The sequence below is a fragment of the Anabrus simplex genome, chromosome 1, assembly GCF_040414725.1.
Source record: "Anabrus simplex isolate iqAnaSimp1 chromosome 1, ASM4041472v1, whole genome shotgun sequence".
Classification (NCBI taxonomy): Eukaryota; Metazoa; Arthropoda; class Insecta; order Orthoptera; family Tettigoniidae; genus Anabrus; species Anabrus simplex.
The window spans coordinates 1,404,951,592-1,404,973,709 of NC_090265.1; the positions used below are offsets into that span (position 1 = coordinate 1,404,951,592).

At 38.1% G+C, this 22,118-nt stretch overlaps 1 protein-coding gene across 2 annotated transcripts in view; it reads left to right on the forward strand.

The window, feature by feature from the left end:
* Positions 1–626: 626 nt before the first annotated feature.
* LOC136858369 (motile sperm domain-containing protein 1) overlaps positions 627–22,118 on the forward strand; it is a 139,782-nt gene continuing 118,290 nt past the window's right edge. The window contains exons 1-2 of one of the 2 annotated variants that reach the window (XM_067137857.2): positions 627–764; positions 18,584–18,754. In XM_067137857.2, coding sequence (XP_066993958.1) covers positions 18,622–18,754 — 133 coding nt within the window. In that variant the 5' untranslated portion in view covers positions 627–764; positions 18,584–18,621. Of the gene's footprint in view, positions 920–18,583; positions 18,755–22,118 lie in introns of both variants that reach the window. The other variant, XM_067137856.2, reaches the window with a different exon arrangement.

The following is a 22,118-nucleotide window of genomic DNA, read 5'->3' on the forward strand; positions in this document are numbered from 1 at the left end:
TCACTGCCTTCTAAATTAACCCTCCAAAAGGGAATTTTACTTTTCAGTTGTTGGCGGAGATTCAGATGCCCGTCTCGGAACTGCTTTAGACGATCCCTATGAAGTGTCACTCCCCCTGTCATGGCCAGACTACAATGCTAATGATGTAAGATCTAAACACGGCAGACTGGATCCCTCGCTACGCGCCTTGAGCGACGTATCAAGTCACCCGCGATATAAGAAAAATGTGGTGGTAACAGCAAATACAGTTGAGTGTTCTAAATCCACCCCTCCGTCGTTCCACTGCCGTCTCCTGCTTATCCCTTATATGTTGGCCCGGTGTGTATCTTTTGTAGAAGTCGCTGAGATCGGCCACTCTAGCGTGAAGATTAGTATACCTTGTGTCCCTGTGCTTTTCCTATATCTCCTAGTCTTGTATACATATTTCCTCACTCTCAGTTGTCTAGGTGTTACGTCTTTTCATGAACTACTTCAAGTGCTTTGAAACCATTTTGTGTGTCCGCTGCATGGTCTACATCCCTCAATCTTCAAGTACTTCGTACTCAGAACAAATTGTGAACTGCATTGGTGTACTACTTTATTGGAATTGTGTCCGCGTGCAGAACTAGTACAAATATAATACAGTATTGTGACTGGGTGAAATAACGAGCCCAACTCAACTTCACGAACAGAACAGAACAGAACAGAACAGCTGGGTGTTCGTGTCATGACAGATAGTAATTTCAGTGACAACATGGTGAATGCGCAGTGAAGTTCAGTTGAAGGTAATTCGTTAGGATCAGCAGTAGCACATAGTGACTGCCTGTGTTGTTCTGAGAGTGTATTGCCGTTATCGAATTTTGTAAATTCAGGAATATATTAACATCTGATAAATTATATTTTGGTAGGTTATCTACCGAAAGTAAATGAGGATTAAAGCGTAAGTATTTATGTTGAAAATAATGCCTTAATATGAAATGCTTTCATGAGTTTTAAATAGTGGCATTGTTATTGAATGCTTTTATTCGTTACGGTACGTATAATAACTTCATGTAGATTTAACGCCTTTAGGGATTAAGTTAACAGGAATCTTAACGATGTATTATAGAACAGTGTTTCAAATAGTCGAGACGACAGAGGAAGCTTTTTTTCTAATGCAATTGGAACGTCGGTTTGTGTGTTTGTTGTCGTTTTGAGGGGCACAACAACTGTAATAATGGCAGTCATTGTTTAAGTGGACCGTTGTGGTTGCCCATTTTTTAATGCGAATTACTTGAGAAATCAAAAGTAACATTGTAATGGTGATTATTGTATTAATACAGGATCCAAGTTTATTCCAGGTAGTAAGTAAGTTTGTCGCTTAACCTTTCAATGTCTTGGATTTCAGTTATGAAGTTTGCCAGTGAGATTTTTCATCCTTGGATCACAGGTTATTATGATCTCTTCAACATAATTCTATTTACAAATGAAGGCGTAAGTAATGATACCAATCGTACACAGAATTCACTATGATCATATGAAAGAAATACTCCTTTGTAAAAGATTTGAAATATTTAAAGACCATTTAAAGTAAGTATGCCCAACAGCTGGAAGCTGCATATGATGATGATTATGATGATAGTATATAACTAGTGATACATCTCTGGGTAATGGGAGACAGGTGATATTAATAGCAGAGATATTCATTTAGGGGAGAGTTGTGAAAGTTACCAAACGTTGCCCCTCTTTTGGTGAGCCTACCAGATATTTCAGCATTATTTGTCAGCTCTTCATAGTGCTAGGTTCTGTAAGGGTACCGGTATCTGCAAGAACAGATTCCTACTTACTAGATTCACCATGAATTAGAAATAAACTGTTGAACTAAGAGGAAGCTAATGAATATATATTGATACATTTGAAATATTGTATGTGTTTTACCTGCTGTGGGGGCTTTGTGGTGAGAAATGCCTGGAAATATGTTGTTTGGGTCATCAAACATTTTTTTTTTGATGCAGCACTCCATGTCGCCCTGTGCTGTGTATGACTATTATGTTTTCCAGTCTGTCGAAACATGAAATATAGGCTATAGGCCTACCTGAAAAATTTGGGAATCTTGTCGAACGGTATGTGATAGTGTGTGTATATAGTCCTGTTGTATGTGATAAAAGGGCACTGTATACACACAAGTACCGGTAATTCAATTGCTTGTTTACAATACAGCAGATGTCGCTGCGTATGATCTGTGTCGAGTCTGGGGTTAATTATGTCATTTCAGGTGAAGACTGGTAGCATTATATACAGTGCAGTCCGAGCTTCAGCAAGTGTTTACATTGTGCAATGCTTTTTTCTCAGTTCGACCAAGGATAGTGGCAGTGATTCAGGGTGGACATACACCAGCTGCGGTATCACACATCGAAGGGTTTACCGAAGGTGCTAAGTCAGAAATGTGGAAAAGGTACTGAGAGATCAATAATGTGGATCATGGGAGACTACTGGCAAAAATGAGTGCAATTGGACTAGACAAAAGAGTGACTGAATGGGTTGCTATATTTCTAGAAAATAGATCTCAGAGAATTAGAGTAGGCAAAGCTTTATCTGACCCTGTAATAATTAAGAGGGGAATTCCTCAAGGCAGTATTATTGGACCTTTATGTTTTCTTATATATATAAATGATATGAGTAAAGGAGTGGAATCGGAGGTAAGGCTTTTTGCGGATGATGTTATTCTCTATAGAGTGATAAATAAGTTACAAGATTGTGAGCAACTGCAACGTGACCTCGAAAATGTTGTGAGATGGACAGCAGGCAATGGTATGATGATAAACGGGGTTAAAAGTCAGGTTGTGAGTTTCACAAATAGGAAAAGTCCTCTCAGTTTTAATTACTGCGTTGATGGGGTGAAAGTTCCTTTTGAGGATCATTGTAAGTATCTAGGTGTTAATATAAGGAAAGATCTTCATTGGGGTAATCACATAAATGAGATTGTAAATAAAGGGTACAGATCTCTGCACATGGTTATGAGGGTGTTTAGGGGTTGTAGTAAGGATGTAAAGGAGAGTGCATATAAGTCTCTGGTAAGACCCCAACTAGAGTATGGTTCTAGTGTATGGGACCCTCACCAGGATTACCTGATTCAAGAACTGGAAAAAATCCAAAGAAAAGCAGCTCGATTTGTTCTGGGTGATTTCCGACAAAAGAGTAGCGTTACAAAAATGTTGCAATGTTTGGGTTGGGAAGAATTGAGAGAAAGAAGAAGAGCTGCTCGACTAAGTGGTATGTAAACTGTATATAGGATAATATCTTTTGTTTATTTCCACCTATTCAATACATTACAAGAAGTTGGCATTTACTTTAAAACATTATTCAGATGAGACATGTTTCGCCTCTCACTGTGAGGCATCTTCAGTCATTATCAAAAACCTTATTATTTTACCAGGCATCTGGTTAAAGATATTCAAAAAAGTGTTTGATGATTATAAGAGAGGTAAGATTTACGTTAGTTATAAACATGTTCATGAAGTAACTAAAAATCTAATATATTGATAAAAACATATGTAGTTCTTTGTTGAATAGGACTTGTTTGATTGTACTATAGTAAAAGAAGGTGGCTTGAAGCCGTAGTCATTAATAGATGTCTAATACATAGTGGAAGGCATAAAATATCAGTTCTATGAGAATATACATTACATTCAAATGATACTAAAAACTAGTGGATTCAAAGGGAGTGACCATTAGTATCCTAATAGCGCCTCACACAGCTTGTTAAATGGGCCTACAACGCCATAGAACCATTCTATAACAACAATAATTCAACAGCTTCATCAAACTTCCATAATACTCTTCAATAGTATAAATTATTTACAATCAACGTTTTATAAAATATATTGTCATCGAAGAAGAACACAACAGCTCTCCAACCTTCATGACAGAAAACCATACCAATGTTGAGAATTTCCACCCATCATCATCTCTGCAACTTTCGTTTTACAAATTAGGCCAACTATAAACATCCGGTGAACTTCTTGTCAACGCAATCTTGCCGAATAAATCTAAAATAACCTACGAAATGTTGAACAATAAATATCACGGACAAACGCATGCCAACGTCAAGTAACTTTTGTCAAGCAATTGGAATGTTTTTCCTTCATATTTTTTTATACTAAGCTGTATATTTTGACTTATATCTTTTTACCATATATTTAGCAGTTATTTGACCTACATTTCAAACTTTGACTACGGCTTTAAGCCATCAACTGTCTTTTATAGTCACATGACGCCTTCATTTTTAAATGTACCTCTTATGAATCTACCAGTTTTTATGTATCAATTGTTTGTATTATATATTCTCATTGAACTGATTTCATATGCCTTCCACTATGTATTAGACATCTATTAATGTCTACGGCTTTAAGCCGTACAATCTTACGACGTCCTAATTAACAAAGAACTACATATGTGTTTATCATTTTATTAGATCTATAGTTATTTCATTGAACATTTTATATGTACTACCTCTGAATCCACTAGTTTTTAGTATCATTTGAATGTAATGTATATTCTCATAGAACTGATATTTTATGCCTTCCACTATGTATTAGACATCTATTAATGACTACGGCTTCAAGCCACCTTCTTTTACTATAGTACAATCAAACAAGTCCTATTCAACAAAGAACTACATATGTTTTTATCAATATATTAGATTTTTAGTTACTTCATGAACATGTTTATAACTAACGTAAATCTTACCTCTGTTATAATCATCAAACACTTTTTTGAATATCTTTAACCAGATGCCTGGTAAAATAATAAGGTTTTTGATAATGACTGAAGATGCCTCACAGTGAGAGGCGAAACATGTCTCATCTGAATAATGTTTTAAAGTAAATGCCAACTTCTTGTAATGTATTGAATAGGTGGAAATAAACAAAAGATATTATCCTATATACAGTTTATGAAACTTTCAATACGGACGAAAAATGATTTTCATCACTTGTAATAAGTGGTATGTTCCGAGCTGTCAGCGGAGAGATGGCGTGGAATGACATTAGTAGACGAATAAGTTTGAATGGCGTTTATAAAAGTAGGAAAGATTACAATATGAAGATAAAGTTGGAATTCAAGAGGACAAACTGGGGCAAATATTCATTTATAGGAAGGGGAGTTAGGGATTGGAATAACTTACCAAGGGAGATGTTCAATAAATTTCCAATTTCTTTGAAATCATTTAGGAAAAGGCTAGGAAAGCAACAGATAGGGAATCTGCCACCTGGGCGACTGCCCTAAATGCAGATCAGTATTGATTGATTGATTGATTGATTGATTGATTGATTGATTGATGTGACTGACTGAACGAGTGAAGGTCTACCGAGGACGACACCACGTCAAGAGCGGTATGTCTGCACAACAGCTCAGAGGAGACCAACTGCTACTGCCCAACAATTACAAGATGACTTCTTGAGGGTAACCGGTGTCCATGTATCTATACAAACTATGTGCATTCGGCTGCACAGTGCCCAATTAAGGTCGTTTGGACCGATCCAGAGAATTGTCATCATATTAAGAGAAGATGGGCTATCCAATATCTTAATTGCGGGTGGGTTGATTGTCACGTCAAGTCATGTTTGCATATGAAACACAGATATCACTTAGGCCAGATACACAATGACAAAGGGTTTGGAGATGTAACTGATGTAGTGGAAAGTACAAACATGTTCAAGAAGTGCATGCATTTGGAGGTGGTGGTGTAATGTTTTAGGCTGGGATTATGCATTGATACCAATTTGAAGGACGTTAATTGTCCTGCGGTATACCAATTTATACCATTTATATAGTACAAAATGGATTTATTTTGTCTGGCAAGAATAAGGTCAATAGGCCCTCTCATCCATCTAACCAGAAAATACTATATTTACTTGTGTAGTATTAAATTAAAATAAATGGTTGACACAATTGTCATAGCTGTAGTATTCATAAAATATTAACTTAGCTAATTTCTATTATCTTTGGTATTATCTGCGCACTTTTTATCGATAGATTTGTGTAAGGGTTTGAGGAGTAAGGAGGGAGCAATTCCGGTTCCGGTAGTACTGCCAACTGAATGGAAATGAAATCTGAATTGAATCGATAATATGATTGATATGAATTTTGCTAAACCTTTGTTATCTTAAGCCAACAACTGTGTCACACACACATTATATAACATTTCTCGATGCGAATCTTATTCCTAGAGTGAATTCTATAGTTTGGCTTTGCTGTGTAAATAACAACAGTACTAGTACGTAAAGTGTACGCCAGATGTCGCACAGTGATGCATAAGCGATTCATAGTTTGTGTTTCAAAAGGTTGCCAGTATGAATCTCGAAGATTGCCGAGTTTGACCAATTCAGCACTAGGGTGTAAATCTATCCAGAAAAGGTGCGCAGATAATAATACAGTTTGCCTATATATAGACTAGCTTGAAGAAAGGGCCAATATACAAGCAACAGTTTAGGACTTTCTCTATTAGTTAGTAGATATTGGGGGAAAAATTGCCAGAAACTAGCAGTTGAGGCCACTCAGGTAATGTAATCCAATGTCTTGCCAAAGAAATAACAAATGAGTTTTTTGTAGCTTGTGGTTCAGTGAGGTGATATCGATGAGTGTTACCAGATTTTGACTGTGTTCTGTGATTGTAATTGGGTGAGAGGTGGGGAAATTGAATGTATACAAGTAGGGAGATGAGCATGAGAATATTCAGTGAAGAAGGTGTAAAGCATGAAGATAATGGTGTTAATTGAGTTTTAGCTAATGAATTTCATCGTAGGCAAGTGTAACATGGTCATAGTAACATACTGTAGTTCACTTTTGTAGCGACATAGATATTTTGCTTGTGTTTTATGAGTTTATCCACTGAAGACTGTTTGTTGATAAATGGAGATTAGATATTTTTCAAAGTAGCATATCTATGTCAACTGAGTCAATATCCTTAGAGAAGTCAAAAAGAGTTATGATTGTAACTTGTCGTTTGTCGATCACATTGCTAATGTCATCTGTAAGCTTTAGTAATGTGGATATCTAAATTGCTTTTTGTCTTCTTTTCCTTTTTTCTGTTCACATTCTTATTTAAATTTCTCTCTTTCTATCAGCATAGAAAGAACCACAATTCTACTTACTAATGGTAATCAACACATCGAGCATTCCACATTGACATTTATTGGTAGAAGCACTCGGTCTACTTTTAAAAGTCCATCCACTGCAATGAACAAGAGAAGTTTCCCTAAACTAACATGCTAAACTTTATAATCAACTCAAGCTTTTGATTAACGAGAAAGACAAGTTCTATTTCTATTAACCACAATGTTGATTTCAACCAAACTGAAGCATGATGATAACTCTGACAGACAATGCATGATATGTTTTAAAGAACTCTTCATGTATACATATTTTTTATCATTTTACTATTATCCTTGTTCAACACATTTTATAGTAAGATGTAATTTCAATGCTTGTAATTGGGTGAAGGTGACCTAATAGGGTTGAAACGCGTATCAGATTTCTTTTTTATATGACTAAGTTTACCGGGCGAGTTGTCTGTGCGGTTAGGGGTGTGCGGCTGTGAGCTTGCATCCGGGAGATAGTGGGTTCAAATCCCACTGTCGACAGCCCTGAAGATGGTTTTCTGTGGTTTCCCATTTTGTACCTCAATTAAGGCCACGCCCGGTTCCTTCCAACTTCTAAGCCTTTCCTATCACGTCGTCGCCATTAGACCTATCTGTGTCGGTGCGACGTTAAGTTAATCACTTGATTTGAGTGTTAGTCTTTTATGTATTGATAGTTAGACCCATAAACAAGAATTAAAAACCAAGAGCTAGTGTTGTAGTTCCATTGAAAACCAGCCTGGTGTTCCTCAAGAATATTGTGTGTTTGCAAGTGGTTGGAAACTTGTCGGTGTACAATCTATTCTATGGCTCACTATATACTCACTGGTCGATAGTTAGTTTTGTTTTCAGCTGGTGAATTTTTAGGGAGCGGGATGACAATGGCAGCTTTCCATAAGAAGTATGTGCCAGTCATTAGTGAATGATTAAATATGAGAGTCATTGCAGGTAAATTTGTTAGTTATTCTCTTAATGAAATCTATTTCTATGTTGTTTATCTCTTTGAACTTTGATTTTATTCTAGAAATGGCTTATTGAACTTGTGAGAAAGCTGCACGAGGAAAGTGGAATTTTTCCTTGTCAAGTGCAGGGGAGTTGTAATTGCTGTGCACTGTTCCATGTTTCTTTCCTCCATCAGTTGTAAGTTATGTCCTGGAGTGGTAAAATATGTATTAACTCCTTGAGTGCCAACGTTGATTATATCAACGCTTGGAAATTATGCGAGAAGTGTCGGTGTTGATATAATCGCTTCGTTTAACTTGATATTTCCTTCTGTAATTGCTAGATGGCACTAACGTCATGTTTTCTCAAGGGCTTCCTCATTTGGCCACTTGGAAGAGTCTGTAGTTATTTTGCTTTGAAACATTAAATTTTCTTTGGAGTGAGTGACAGCTGACAGACATACAACAAGGGCGTCCAGCAGTAAATGTGCTTAATAGTCTCAGTACTGCAACAGACACAGCCAGGCATTAAAGCGTGAAAAAAAGGGATACATTCATCCACAAATGTTGCAGTAAAATCAATACACCAACAACTAAGCATCATTTATTTAGTGTCCCTTTTAAGTAGAGGTAGACCAAGACGATGATGGTTAGACTCGGTTTCTAACGACTTAAAGATAAGATTTATTGAACTAAATGAGGTCACAACATTAGGAACTAAATGAGGTCACAACACTAGTTGAAAATTGAGGATTGTGGCGACGTTTAGTAAATTCACAGAGGCTTGGAGACTGAACGCTGAAAGGCATAACAGTCTATAATGATGATGTATGTATGTTTGTTTTAACCATGCTTCAATAACAAACATATCAGTGTAAAAATAGGCTGACTCAAATCAAATGAAGATCGGTGAAAACTACTAGTATGACGTATCCAGTAAACCTTCAATGCACAGTCTTTTAAGAATGTTGTGGTTTCTCAACTAAAATGGAAATACAACGAAGGAGAAAAACATTGCAAGTTTAATCTTCTAACATCAATTTCAAATAGGACATTTAACTTAGAAAAAATAACTTAGCACTAAATAGTGTTAGAAAAACTGGGAACCTACAAAAGAAAAAATACTAATAATTTTTAGCCAAATCTTACAGTTGCTTAGAACTTTACTATGACTTGGACATCATTATTTTATGATCAATGTCTAGTCCATCACAGATATATTTTAATTGTTAATTCTTTTTAATTAGGTCTATGTTTTATGGATAAATATAAGAAAGTTCAATGTAAAGACTCAACCTTGGGATAATCATTTAAAAAGGCTGAAGATGCTTGATATAACGAGCGAAACATGTCCCTGTTAATGTATGTATTGTAATAAAATGTCCTTTTAGAGACAATAAACGTTTTTTTGGTATTGAATTTGGTGGAAAATAAAACAAGAATTGTAACTATTAGTAGTAAGTTCAATACGGGTAAAAAACATGAAAATAGTTTTATGCAAGGAATATTAATGCAAACGTCCTATTCATTTCATTTCTGATCTTGTCTCTTCTGGTTTTTGATTCATAGATCTGATGAATCTCATTGAATTAATTGAAATTTGCTCAGATTTTTGTTTTGTATTGCTTAAGATGGAACGACGTGGGATATGTATGTATGTATGTATGTGTGTATGTAGAGTGCATGTCATGAAACCATGGATGAGAGCTAGTACAAAATAGATGCGACAATGGTGCAGAATTATTTCAGTTTTCTGAGATACTTTGCTGCACCAGGATGGGTTTCTGACTTGATTGTAAAGTTTAAATGCTTTTTGGGTCCTGTTGAGTATTTCCTGTTTGACTGTTGTTTTTTTGAGATTGTACTTCAGAGGTACTTGAAGTGGGAAGCTGGTTTTAAATTGGTTCACTCCAACTAGATATTTCAATCTATTCCTCTTCTGTTCATAGGCATTTCTGTGGTCTTTGTTTTGCTCACTTCCAGTTAAAAAATAAAACCTGTTCCAAAGAGCCAGTTCTGCTACTGGTTTTTCCCACATCAACACTTCATGAGAAAATGTCTAGGTGTTTAGTTGTCTATTTCTGTGATAGATTTTACGTCCCAGTTGATTATGATGATGAACGAGAGTGATAAGGTACTTCCTTGCTGGACTCATCTCAAACCATTCAGATATTCCACTGCCTATCCAGACACAGTTGTGACAATAGTAGTAAAGTATATTTTATTTTATCAATCAAAAGACCTTCGAGATATTCACAGATCTTATTTCGAGGAACACTGTCGTAGTCCTTTTAAGTGTCCAAAAATACCATCACAAGGTTCTTTCCATGTTTCTGGTATTTTTCTGTCTGCATTCTCACTGCAGAAATGAGATCCATAGGGCTTCAATTGCATAGCTGTGATCTCTAATGGTTTCGTAAGAAAATATTTTCCACCTAATCGATACCTTTTTATTTTCCTTTTAGTTTCCAGATTTCCTTCTGTTTCCCCTTTTTAAACAGTGACCAATCTTTTGCGAAGAGAACAAGATGCCAAATGTGTGAGAGCACTTTCTATATTCAATTTAGGCCTGGTTGTTCAGCAGCTTTTAACATAACTGAGTTGAGCTCATCATAACCTGAAGACTTCCCATTTCACGAGCTCTTCTAGGCCATCTCCACTTCCAACCATGTTAAAGTGTGTTGGACTTCATGGTTTGCATCTATTCTGCAGTCTTTGGTAGTGTTATCAACCTTTGGCAGTAGTGGCTGGTCGTGTTATCAACCTTTGGCGGTAGTGGCTAATTTCTTTATGGAGCATTTTGAGGAGGAGGCTCTTACTTCAGTGCCCGTCAAACCTATGATTTGGAGGAGGTATGTTAATACACTTGTAGTCTGGACAGAAGGTCCTGAGAAACTTCAATTAAATTCACTATGGAGATAGAGTCGGACGGATGCCTCTCTTTCTTGGATGTTCTAGTAAGGAAGAAACCCACACGAATTGCTATCTTCATGCAGTTTCTCACCACCATCCGGCAGAAAAACAGGGCATTCTCACAACACTCACCAAGAGGGTGATACGAATTTGTGGGCTGTCATTTATCCATGAGGTGATGGCCACACACAAAGTCACGTTCAAAGGTAATGGTTACAGCGATGTACAGATTCATTGAGCCTTGCATCCCAGGGGACAACTAACCGAAGCTCACAGGAAGAAGTAAAGGGAACTGTCTACCTGCCTTACATTAACAATCGAATTGCCAAGGTCCTCCGCAAACACAATATTAAAACAATATTTGGCACCGTCACTAAAATTGCTTACAGTTCAGGTAAAACCAAGGACAAATTGTTCCCACTGTTACACCCTGGGATGTACAAAATTTGCTGTACTTGCAGCAAGGTATACATTGGCCAAACATGCTGGTCCATTGGTACTCGTATCAAGGAACATGAACGAAATATTCATCTCAACCAGCCATACCAATCAGCAATAGGTGAGCATGCCCTATCGTCAGGTCATGATGTTGTGTTCCAAGATGTTGGGGCGCTTACCCACACTAAATACTACAAGTCTAGGATTATACGAGAAGCTGTGGAAATACGTAGAAATGCTAACAATTTCAACAGGGACAGTGGCTATCAAAAGGATTTACGTAGGTGGTTCTCTTCCCTGTCCTTTCCATATTGTTATTTCATTTTGGTGTTTTCTAAATTTGTATGTTCATCACCAGATATTCTATTCCAGGCTTGTGTTAGTGTCATACTTTCAAACCTTCATTATTAGAAAAGTCTTCCTTGTGAACAGTCAAGATTTTCTTCTGAAGACTCGGAGCAAAGTTCTCTGCAAAACGTACAGAATTTCACCTTATTTTCTTGACACAGAAGCCTAAAAAGCCTATATCATGTCTACAACCTCTCCATTTAATAACATGCTGAAGTATTCCTTCTTTTCTTCTGTGATCCTTTCCTCTGTCCCTGCCAAACTGTCATTATTTGTTCCCAGTGAATGGATGTTTCCATATTCACTCTTTTTACCCCTTGCTGCTTTATATAGTGTCAGCTTCATGTTTGGTCGAGTTTTCCTCATCCCAACACTCACACCAGGCAAATGCTGGGGCTGTACCTTAATTAAGGATACGGCCGCTTCCTTCCCATTCCTAGGCCATTCCTGTCCCATCGTCGCCTTAAGACCTATCTGTGTCAGTGCGACGTAAAGCCAGTAGCATCCCAACCCTTTTCTTTTTCGTTCTGAATCAGTTGTTTTACAGCTAGCTTCTAGGTTTGGTGTTCCTGTGCCACATGTTCAATTTCAGCTTCATTTTGTATGTTGTCCACTTTGTGTTTCTCATGATTTAATTTCCTTCACAACAAATCCAAATTATTTCACTGCTGTCACCACCCTCTCTGTCCACCGTGATGTTTACTTCTCTCTGTGGATACTTGTCTTTTGACAGATTTTTTTTTTTTCAGCTCCTGATGTAAGGATTTCTTTGAATAGATTCCATTCCTCTTCTACACCTCTTTTCTCATTCTTGGTAATTTTGGGTATTATCCTTTCATGGTCCTTTTTCTTTTTCTGTGGCTCCTTCAACAGCCAGGTCTTGATCTTTGATATTTTCTTGTGCACGACTTTGGACATGGACATCCTTTTAGATCAGCGAATAATAGCCAATGGTCGCTATGTAGACTTCTACTTTGAGTAACTTGGACACCTGTAACTGAATGACTAGCTTGCTTGTCGGTAATTATGCTGTCTCTCACAGTTTTGAGTTTCTCATCCCAGCTCTTTCATGTTATTTTATGAATCTCCCTTATGATTTTTGTTCCCATAACCATGGGGAACAATGATGTTTTCACCACCTTGTCTGTCTTTTTCAATTTGAGCAATATCACCCATAATGAGAGGATGGTTACCTAGTGAGCCGATACCCGCACTCGTATCTTGGAAAAAGAGGACAAAGGAGAGAATCAATACGGGAAATGCGAGGAAACAAGTGCACAAATAACACGAGGTCCAGTGATCGCGATAGGGAAAGGCGACAACATATCAGCCCCTTAATAGTAGCAATAATGTTAAAGGACTAATGCTACTATGAATTAAAAGCAAATTAGCACACAAATTCCCAGTTTATTGAAAGAGTAAATTAAGAAGAGGTGGTTGATCAATGAAACATGCAAGTAGGATATTGAAAAGAAAATGTTAAAAAGAAATACATACACACTGAGCATAACATCCAAGTTTCTCTCGGCCAAGCTTCCCACCAAATTCCGAACGGTAATAAAGCTCAAATCCAAACGTTCAATTCCACAATACTCGCATGCTTCTCTCTCTATTTTTTTTCCCAAAACGCTCACACAGGTCGATGTTCACTTACATGTCTTTATTACTCCTAGTTCATTATTAGCATTCATTAGATGACCCATCAGAACGGAATAAAAAACATGCGTCAAAAAGGGACAAGGGGGCCGAGAAAATCAGTCATAAACCTCCATGGCTGGAAGCCACGAGATTGCGCACATCAACAGTCAGATATCGCAGAAGAAAAAGAAAACTGGGAATGAGAAATAAAATGACTGCCATAGGAATCAAAAATAGGTCAAATACAAGGCCCAGTCAGGTACGAACAAAAATGAAAGAGCAAATATAAAAACCACATGAATTAATAAGGGCAAAATATACATAATAGAGTGCGGCTTCTGCTCCGTCCAATCCATACATACAACACGCACAACCAACCACCCGAACAGAATAAAAAATATGTGGCGCGAGGCCATCGGTCCGTCCAAAGGGTAATTTCACACACAACGGTCTCCCTATCAAGCCGGGTTACCAAAACAGACTGCCTCAATATAAGGGACACAGTATTCCGTAGAAATGAGAAGCATTGAACACAAGGTTCATGCGATAGACAAACTAAGACACACGAGGTGTACAAGGTCACAGTTTGTACAGATCCAATTTTACAGGCTCTGACACGAATGACCAACACTCATGTAGTCGAAGAATAAATGTAGAGGCACATAAATTCGAAGCAATGGGACCGTACATCAGATAGGCAAATAACACGCCCAACACATCTACACACACACAACCGTGCGTGCGGGGACAGAACAGTATGCACCAAAAGGTAAAATAATGCACGTACCTGAGAAATATAAGAGAACAATAAAATAGTCAGATAGGAATAATCACAGTTTAAATCTGCTAAAAACCTTCTGATAGGTCAGAAAAGCAGTCTCGTTTAGTGTGGAGTCCATCTTGTTGTTTTTACTACTCCGTCCCTTTAAAAAAATAAGGAATAGCCATCATTACCTCATTTCAACAGGAAGCAAGGCCTGGAAATTAAAGATGGCGTGGCATTGCCATCTGACGACAAAACTAGGAAATATTGTGTAGAGTGACTGAATCAAACATAAGACAAACATACAGGTTCGAGTGTATGTGTATGTTGGGTATTCAGCCCGAAGGCTGGTTTGATCCTCTGCAGCTCCACCAACAGCTGGCATAGATAGCCTAGGTGTTACTGAAGAGGCATACTAGGGAAGTGAGGAGTGAGGTGGTTTCCCATTGCTTTCCTCACTGAGGCAGAAGTTGCTATTGCATATCAGTCTGCCAAGCCCACTGAAGTGCATGCACCAACCGACCTTATGAGCGATATTTTCACACCATTCATAACAGGGACTGGCTGCATGAGGAATGGCATTACGGGCATCGCTCATACCTCAGTCACTTTTATATTGTCAAAGCCAAGGATGAGACTGAGACAGACAGGTCAATGAAAGTAACAAATTTATTCTAGCCCATACCAGAAGACATAGTGCACTGTAAACACTACATCCCACCAGCAAAGGCATACAGAGTACGAACCAGAATACAAGTAATGAATAATGTGGCATGAAAAATGGCGCACTAGTTGTACTTCCCCTTAAAACAAAAATCACCACACCCATAACAGTAGTGTTGTACTGTTATGTGGTCTTGGTCCATATCTGTTAAGAATTATTCAATTTCCTCTATGGTATACCCTGCTTGTGGTGCATATACTTGAAAGAAGGTGTGGTGTAAGTTACCAGTATGTAATCTCAATCGAATGATCCTGCTGCTTACGTAGGGACATCTATATAGCCACTCCACAGGAATTTCTTACCAGAACGTTTTTACTTTCTCTCACTCAGCCCTAATATCCCAGTCTTGTGCCTGTCCATAAGGTCTAAGAGTTCTTTGCATTTGTTGGTGAGAGTAAGGGTACTGAGTGTGCCAATTCTCAGTTGCTCTTTCTGTGGTTGTTTTTTATGTCTTCCTGTATCACCAATGAGCTTCAGATTTTTGGCCTGCATATAATCATGAGCAGGGCCGAATTTAACTACTGTAATGCCTCTGGGCCCAAATGATTTTGCGCCCCCTTCCTTTAACTTGATTAGAAAAAATTGCAATTGCTGTTATTTTATATAATGAATAAAGTAATACAGTAGAATGCATCCAAGGTAAAATATCAAACATTTATACCATTAAATAATAATAATCCAGAAAATGAAGAGAGTCCTCGACCGAATGCAAAACATTTACAACAAAAAATGCCTCTCAATCTTAACCAAAATTCGACATTACAACACAGTGATCAAATCTGAAATACTATACACGAATGAAACGCTGGATCTCCACAGAAAAGCAGTACTCGAAGACATCCTGAAAGGGGAACATAAAATGATCAGAAAAATTTTCAGCCCAAAACTGACTGACGAACGATACCGACCCCTTCCTTTAACTTGATAAGAAAAAATTGCAGTTGCTGTTATTTTATATAATGCATAAAGTAATACAATAGAATGCATCCAAGGTAAAATATCAAAACATTTATGTCATTAAATAATAATCCAGAAAATGAAGAGAGCCCTCAGCCGATTGCAAAACATTTACAACAGAAAAAGCCTCACAATCTTAACCAAAATTCGTCATTACAACACCGTGATCCAACCTAAAATACTGTATGCGAGTGAAACACTGGATTTCCACAGAAAACAGTACTCGAAGACATCTTGAAAGAGGAACGTAAATCCATCAGAAAAATTCTCGCTCCAAAACTGACTGGCGAAGGATACCGACTGGGATCTCGTACAAAAACTGAGGAGCTCTCAAACCTTGCGGCTGACATCAGAAAAAGACGCCTGACATTTTACGGACACATCAAACGTCTTCCAGAAAACAGATTGAAAAGAATCTTACAAGAGGCAACAGAACACATCAAAACAAATAGTTGGACATCGGAAATCCGGCAAGAACTGGAAAAGTCGGGAATCAAAGTGGCCGACATTGCAGACCGAAGAATCACGATGAGAGAAAAGTTGAAGGCTGTCTGGCAAAGAAGGGAATGCACAACTTCTAAGTGAGCTTTGCATGATCAGTTTTCTGGTCTTTTTTCCGTATCTAATAATAATAATAATAATAATAATAATAATAATAATAATTCCAGCTGAGAAAGCAGACTGCTGTCAACTCTGCACAATTTACTACCCCGTCTTTAAAAATTACCATGTAATCACAATGAGAGTGGAAATTCTCAAGTTGTTCCGTGCTTCACTTCATGAAGCCAGTTGTTGCGAATTGGGATGTCCCTCCAAAACTTTTACAAAGAGCGCAAAGAAGATCTTTAGCTGCAGGAATAAACCAGATATGTTTCATAATGCCTTTATTTAAAAGATGTCTTTCAAACAGCACTTTTGTCAGAAATTAATTGTCTGGATACATCCCAATAGAATAACAGAAATTGTCTTGATTCTTTTTTGCTCCACTTTTAGCTCAGTACTGTAGTATCTGACTATTTGCATTATTCATAAGCCAAAAATAAGGGTCATAGTTTGCTTTAAAAATACCTTCTCTTGGTACTAGATCGTCTTCACAATTTTCACTTACAATTCCAACAGCAAACCAATGGAAACACAACTAAAAATGGGCATACACTCGTCAAACTTTTCTGTGCTGGTACCATCATTTTTATTTTCATCATTGGATGAGAATTTGAATTATAGATTAGATCCTATGGAAAACAAGTCTAATTTTGGTGTTTGAGAGAACAATTCACTTTCCCTCCTTCTCTTCTGCTAATCTGCGATAATTTGCACCAGTTATCGTAATCGTTTTCGACCATTTATGTTGTGTACGTAACACGAAAAATGCTCAATAAAACTATTGAAAATTGATAAAAATGGGTTTCACAGACTTCTCCAGAACTTCTGGTACCGTGGGTTGTCTCTAGGTGGTGTTGATCTGCCTGCTTGATTAAGTTGCAGCCTGAAGTCATCTTGATACCCGTATGCAGAACCGAGGGTGCTGTATTCCAACTTTGTGGTGTACCGGTATTTAAAATATTATTACAGATTGCTTTCACATAAGCGGAATGAAGATTCCGTTATTCATGTCGGGACTTTCGCTTTTGAATACCGTGAAAGTGCACGCATTCTGAAAACTCGTTTTGAAACTATTAGACCTTTTTCATTTTTTCCTGCCCCATGAATTTGCCACCCTGGTCCCGGCTTCATAAGGCCCATGTCTAAATACAGCTTTGATCATGAGTTACATGAAATATTGTCGTGCCTGGTGCTTATTTTCTTTCTATTCTGAGGCTTGTTTTAGTTCTGGAAGTATGATTCTGTCCAGTTAGGGCCTACGCCTAACAGGCTAATACATTTTTCTCGCATTAAAACATGCCTAGCTGAGCTTGCATCCAGGAGATGGTGGGTTTGTATCCCACTGTCGGCACCCCTGAAGATGGTTTTCCGTGGTTTCCCATTTTCACACCAGGCAAATGCTAGGGCTAGGCCTTTCCTATCCCATCGTCACCATAAGACCTATCGGTGTCGGTGCGACGTAAAGCAAAATAGCAAAACATGCCTAGCAGCGAGGAAGATCAGGTAAGCTAATTTTTTTATATGCACATTTAAGTATAGTGGTCGCAAGGTGTAGGACCTAGAGTGTACCACACAGTATTATCTAATTTCAAAACCTTGCCTGGATTGTCCAGGATTCAAAATTTGAGCCTGGTAGAATAAATCTGCTATTAATATTAGTTCCTTTCTACAGAAACCCCTTTGATAGCTCTAATGTAAAATGGAGAATGAGAAATCCACTTAGGCACTTAAGCTTACTCCTGTGAATGGACTTAGTGCAATAGATGACTTCTTTTGCATCAACCCTATCTGTATTATGCTATACAGTATCAGAATCTAGTAAGTTAGGCATAAATATTTCTGTAGGGCTTGACATGGCAGTTTTCCCTGTTCCTGACAATTTCTGCTATGCTCTTGCATAATTTTATAATCAACTACAACAACCTGAGTGTTTAGGTTACAGTTAAATAGGTTAGTAGGGCTTCATAATGCACTGGAATACAACAGGCAATTTTTCTGCTCGCTGTCAATGAGGCTGTTACACCTCAGTTTACAGTATCTATCTTAGGATATTGTATCATATGGGTGAAATGCCTTCTGTTTCAGTTGCTGTTGACATATCCTTTTCCAAGAGTCTCCATTCATTTGCTTATCTACTGTGTTGTTTCTCATTTTGTTCCAGGTTCGTTTTGTATGTAATCACTTCAACAGGTTTATGGAATGCATTCAGGCATAGTGCAGGTGCCTGTTTTTGTGTATCCAACACCGATTACATTTTATTTGGAGGATCAGACTTCACACAAGCAAGTTCTCACTTTGTATAATCCCTACGAGTTTGCCATTCGCTTTAGAGGTAAGACTATGGCAAATTGCGGCTGATGTTATTCTGTATAGAGTAATAAATAAGTTACAAGATTGTGAGAAACTGCAAAATGACCTTGATAATGTTGTGAGATGGACAGTAGGCAATGGCATGATGGTAAACGGGGTTAAAAGTCAGGTTGTTAGTTTCACAAATAGGAAAAGTCCTCTGTTTTAATTACTGCAATGATGGGGTGGAGGTTCGTTTTGGGTCTCATTGTGGGTATCGGGGTGTTAAGATTTCGTTGGATGACGACCTGAGAGGCCTTGCAGCCATCCCCTCTGCTGCCCAATCTTGGGTTCCGAAGTACCGGTATTTACAGTTTTGCCCAAGCTTCTATACATGACTGCTAATCGTGGGATTTTGCTCGTGCAGTGGTTTCCCGTTGCCTTCTGCACATCAAGTTAACAGCCGCCCCTAACCTGAAGAACAGATGCCCGCAAGCTGCCCACTATGGGTTGGCTAGGTTGTTTCCCACCACCCAACACTCGGCGTTGAGACGCTGGCTGTACGGCCTACTCAATTACCATAGGAGGATGTACCTGGCCAGACAGGCAACACCAGAAGAAGAAGAAGAAAAAGAAAACCTTGCATGATTGATGCCAGGAAGGATATCTACTCATAAAATAAAACAGGGTGAAATAGACATGCATGACACGGATCACAGCACATCCCCACCAAGTTGTAGGAAAAGTAGCAGAGCAGAAAGGAGAAACATTAATGAACAAAAAGAAAGAAAAGCCTAGGATGAATGTTTTAAAGTAATGGTGGTAGTGAATGTATGATTCAGGGGCGTATTCTACGGCCTTAGAAAATTACATTAAAAATAAATAACACTTTGTTACAGTTTCAACAGAGCACTCAAACAATCATGACATTCATGCGCATTCTTCTATATCGAAAGAAATGATAGTTAGTTGGTTACTGAATGCGGCAATACTGTAGAAACAGTGATCGGAGAGCGGCAGCCGTATGCCCCTCCCACTCTCCTCTCACCTTACTAGTTCAGTGCAGGCTGGGAACTGAAAGCGAGCCAGTTGCTGCTGCAGCTAGTGGTTTCTTACCTAGTTAAAAACGTTTAAAGCGACAAGTGGCCTGCAATATATATTGTCGCACACATAGATGTGAATATGTTTTAGAAGTTGTAGTATTTTCGATTTGTGGTTTGTTTAAGTGCCTAACTGCTGAAGAATTTTATAATTTTACTCAGTGTCTTGTTTTAATTGTTACCAGCTTCTGCTTTGTGAGAAGATGATAGAACAAACACCTGTGGTGGCTTTAAATGCCAATGACTCTATAAGAAAGAGTTTAAGTTCCTTTCAGACGTTTTCGCCCATACAGTGACGAATCTCAAATTGTGAATATGACAAGGCCTACACCTGAACTGCAATTGTGTAGTGAAGTGAAGGTAAAACAGCATGAGTATACACATCATATCACATCATCTGCAGTACCATATGATCGATGGAATTGGTTGTCTGATAGTTCTAAGCTGTCTAAACTGTATTGCTGGCCATGTTGTTATTTAGTCGTGAAGCTAATGTATGGTCAAAGGAAAGGTTTTCAAATATGAACTCTTTTTCGCTCGGCAGTTCAAAAATATGATAAATCGAATGCTCGCATTTGCAGCAGCATGCACTTTGCAAATAGATTTACAGCTAGATAAACAATATGCTGTGCATGCAGATCAACATAATGCTCTTGTAAAAAAAAAAAAATCTTGAAATTTTACTACGTATTTTGATTTCCCGAAAAAACAGTCTATGAAATTCTTTACGTCATATATGAAAACAGACTAAAGCAAGTGATTCCCAAAGTACTGGTACTAAAATCGGCAACGTTAATTGTGACAATACCAGTAACCTCAGCGTCTGTGGAAAGAATCTTTTCTGCGCTAAAGAGGAAATAGTGATATTGCCATTCAATGCAGACACAGGAACGTTTATGCAGTTCGGCATTAATGTCAGTTGAAAAGTCCTTTCTTCAAAAATTTCCCAAGTGTCCCGACTGCAACTTCATTGACAACATCTTCAAGGAATTTTCATCCCAAACCAGACTTCACATACAAATAGATAAGATTTAAAAGAAAATGTAATTTAATGTTTTGTGTTTTACGAGGCTGAATGGTAGCCCGGTCTTCAGACCAGTATACGCCACTGGTATTATTATTTTATACAAGTTGCTTGACGTCACACCAACACAGATAGGTCTTATGGTGACGATGGGGATGGAAAGGGCTAGGATTGGGAAGGAAATGGCCGTGGCCGTAACTAAGGTACAGCCCCAGCATTTACCTAGTGTGAAAATGGGAAACCACGGAAAACTATCTTCAGGGCTGCTGACAGTGGGGTTCGAACCCACCATCTCCCGAATGCAAGCTCGGAGCTATGCCCCCCTAACCACACGGTCAACTTGCTCTTGGAGTATTATTTTAAGAAGTAGTACAACAAGTACAACTGGGTAATCACCCCTTCTTAACACTAATCGGAAGGAAAAGAAAGAAGTGGTTTGATTCTTCAAAAAATGAACAAAAGAACAAGGTTTGATTAAGGGAGGCGAGGGCAAATATATAAACTGCGCACTGCAAGCTTTGTAACATTGTAAGGAAGTAGAAATTATGAAAATTTTACGTTTAATTCCTTTCAGAGGAGAGATGTAATAATTGCAATGTCCAGGAACACATCAGCCCACCCCCAGAAGTACATTTACTTTTATAACATAATAAAGGGCAGCACTCAATATTTTCCAGTGCTTTAGAAGCTAGTAGCATTGCTACTGGCCAACGTGAAATGGGGGTGTGATGTCACTCCCAGCAATGATGAGAATTACATTCAGTCACCAACCCCCACAGAATAAAAGTACGAGTAAATAGACCCTGTAAAGGAGCATACTGTTCGCATGCCAAGAAAGAAACGTCATTTAGTAGCTGTAACCTATTTTAGCACATCCAGGCCAATCTCTGTCATGAGAAGAGCGGCTCCTTTGGGGCCGCATTCCCTTCGAGAGGCTTTTTTCTATGGCCGTGGTGGATACTGTCTGCACGGCAAGAAAAATCAAAAATATAATTCTGTGCTTATCTTAGTTCCTAAGTAGACAAGTTAGGAACCTTGTGCACCACCTGATCATGCCGTCCACGAGAGGAAAATGAACAACAGTCATTCTTTGCATAGATGTTTGCGATACAAGTGGTAACCTGTGGCATTAATGTTGAGGTATGCAAGATATAGTTTTAATGAAGTTGGATAGGGAAGGAAATCTGTCGCAAATCCATTTTTTATTTACCTGTTATCTGTGGCGATATTAAAGATGTTAAATCATTAAAAAAACACCATTATCTTTGAAGATACCGACACCA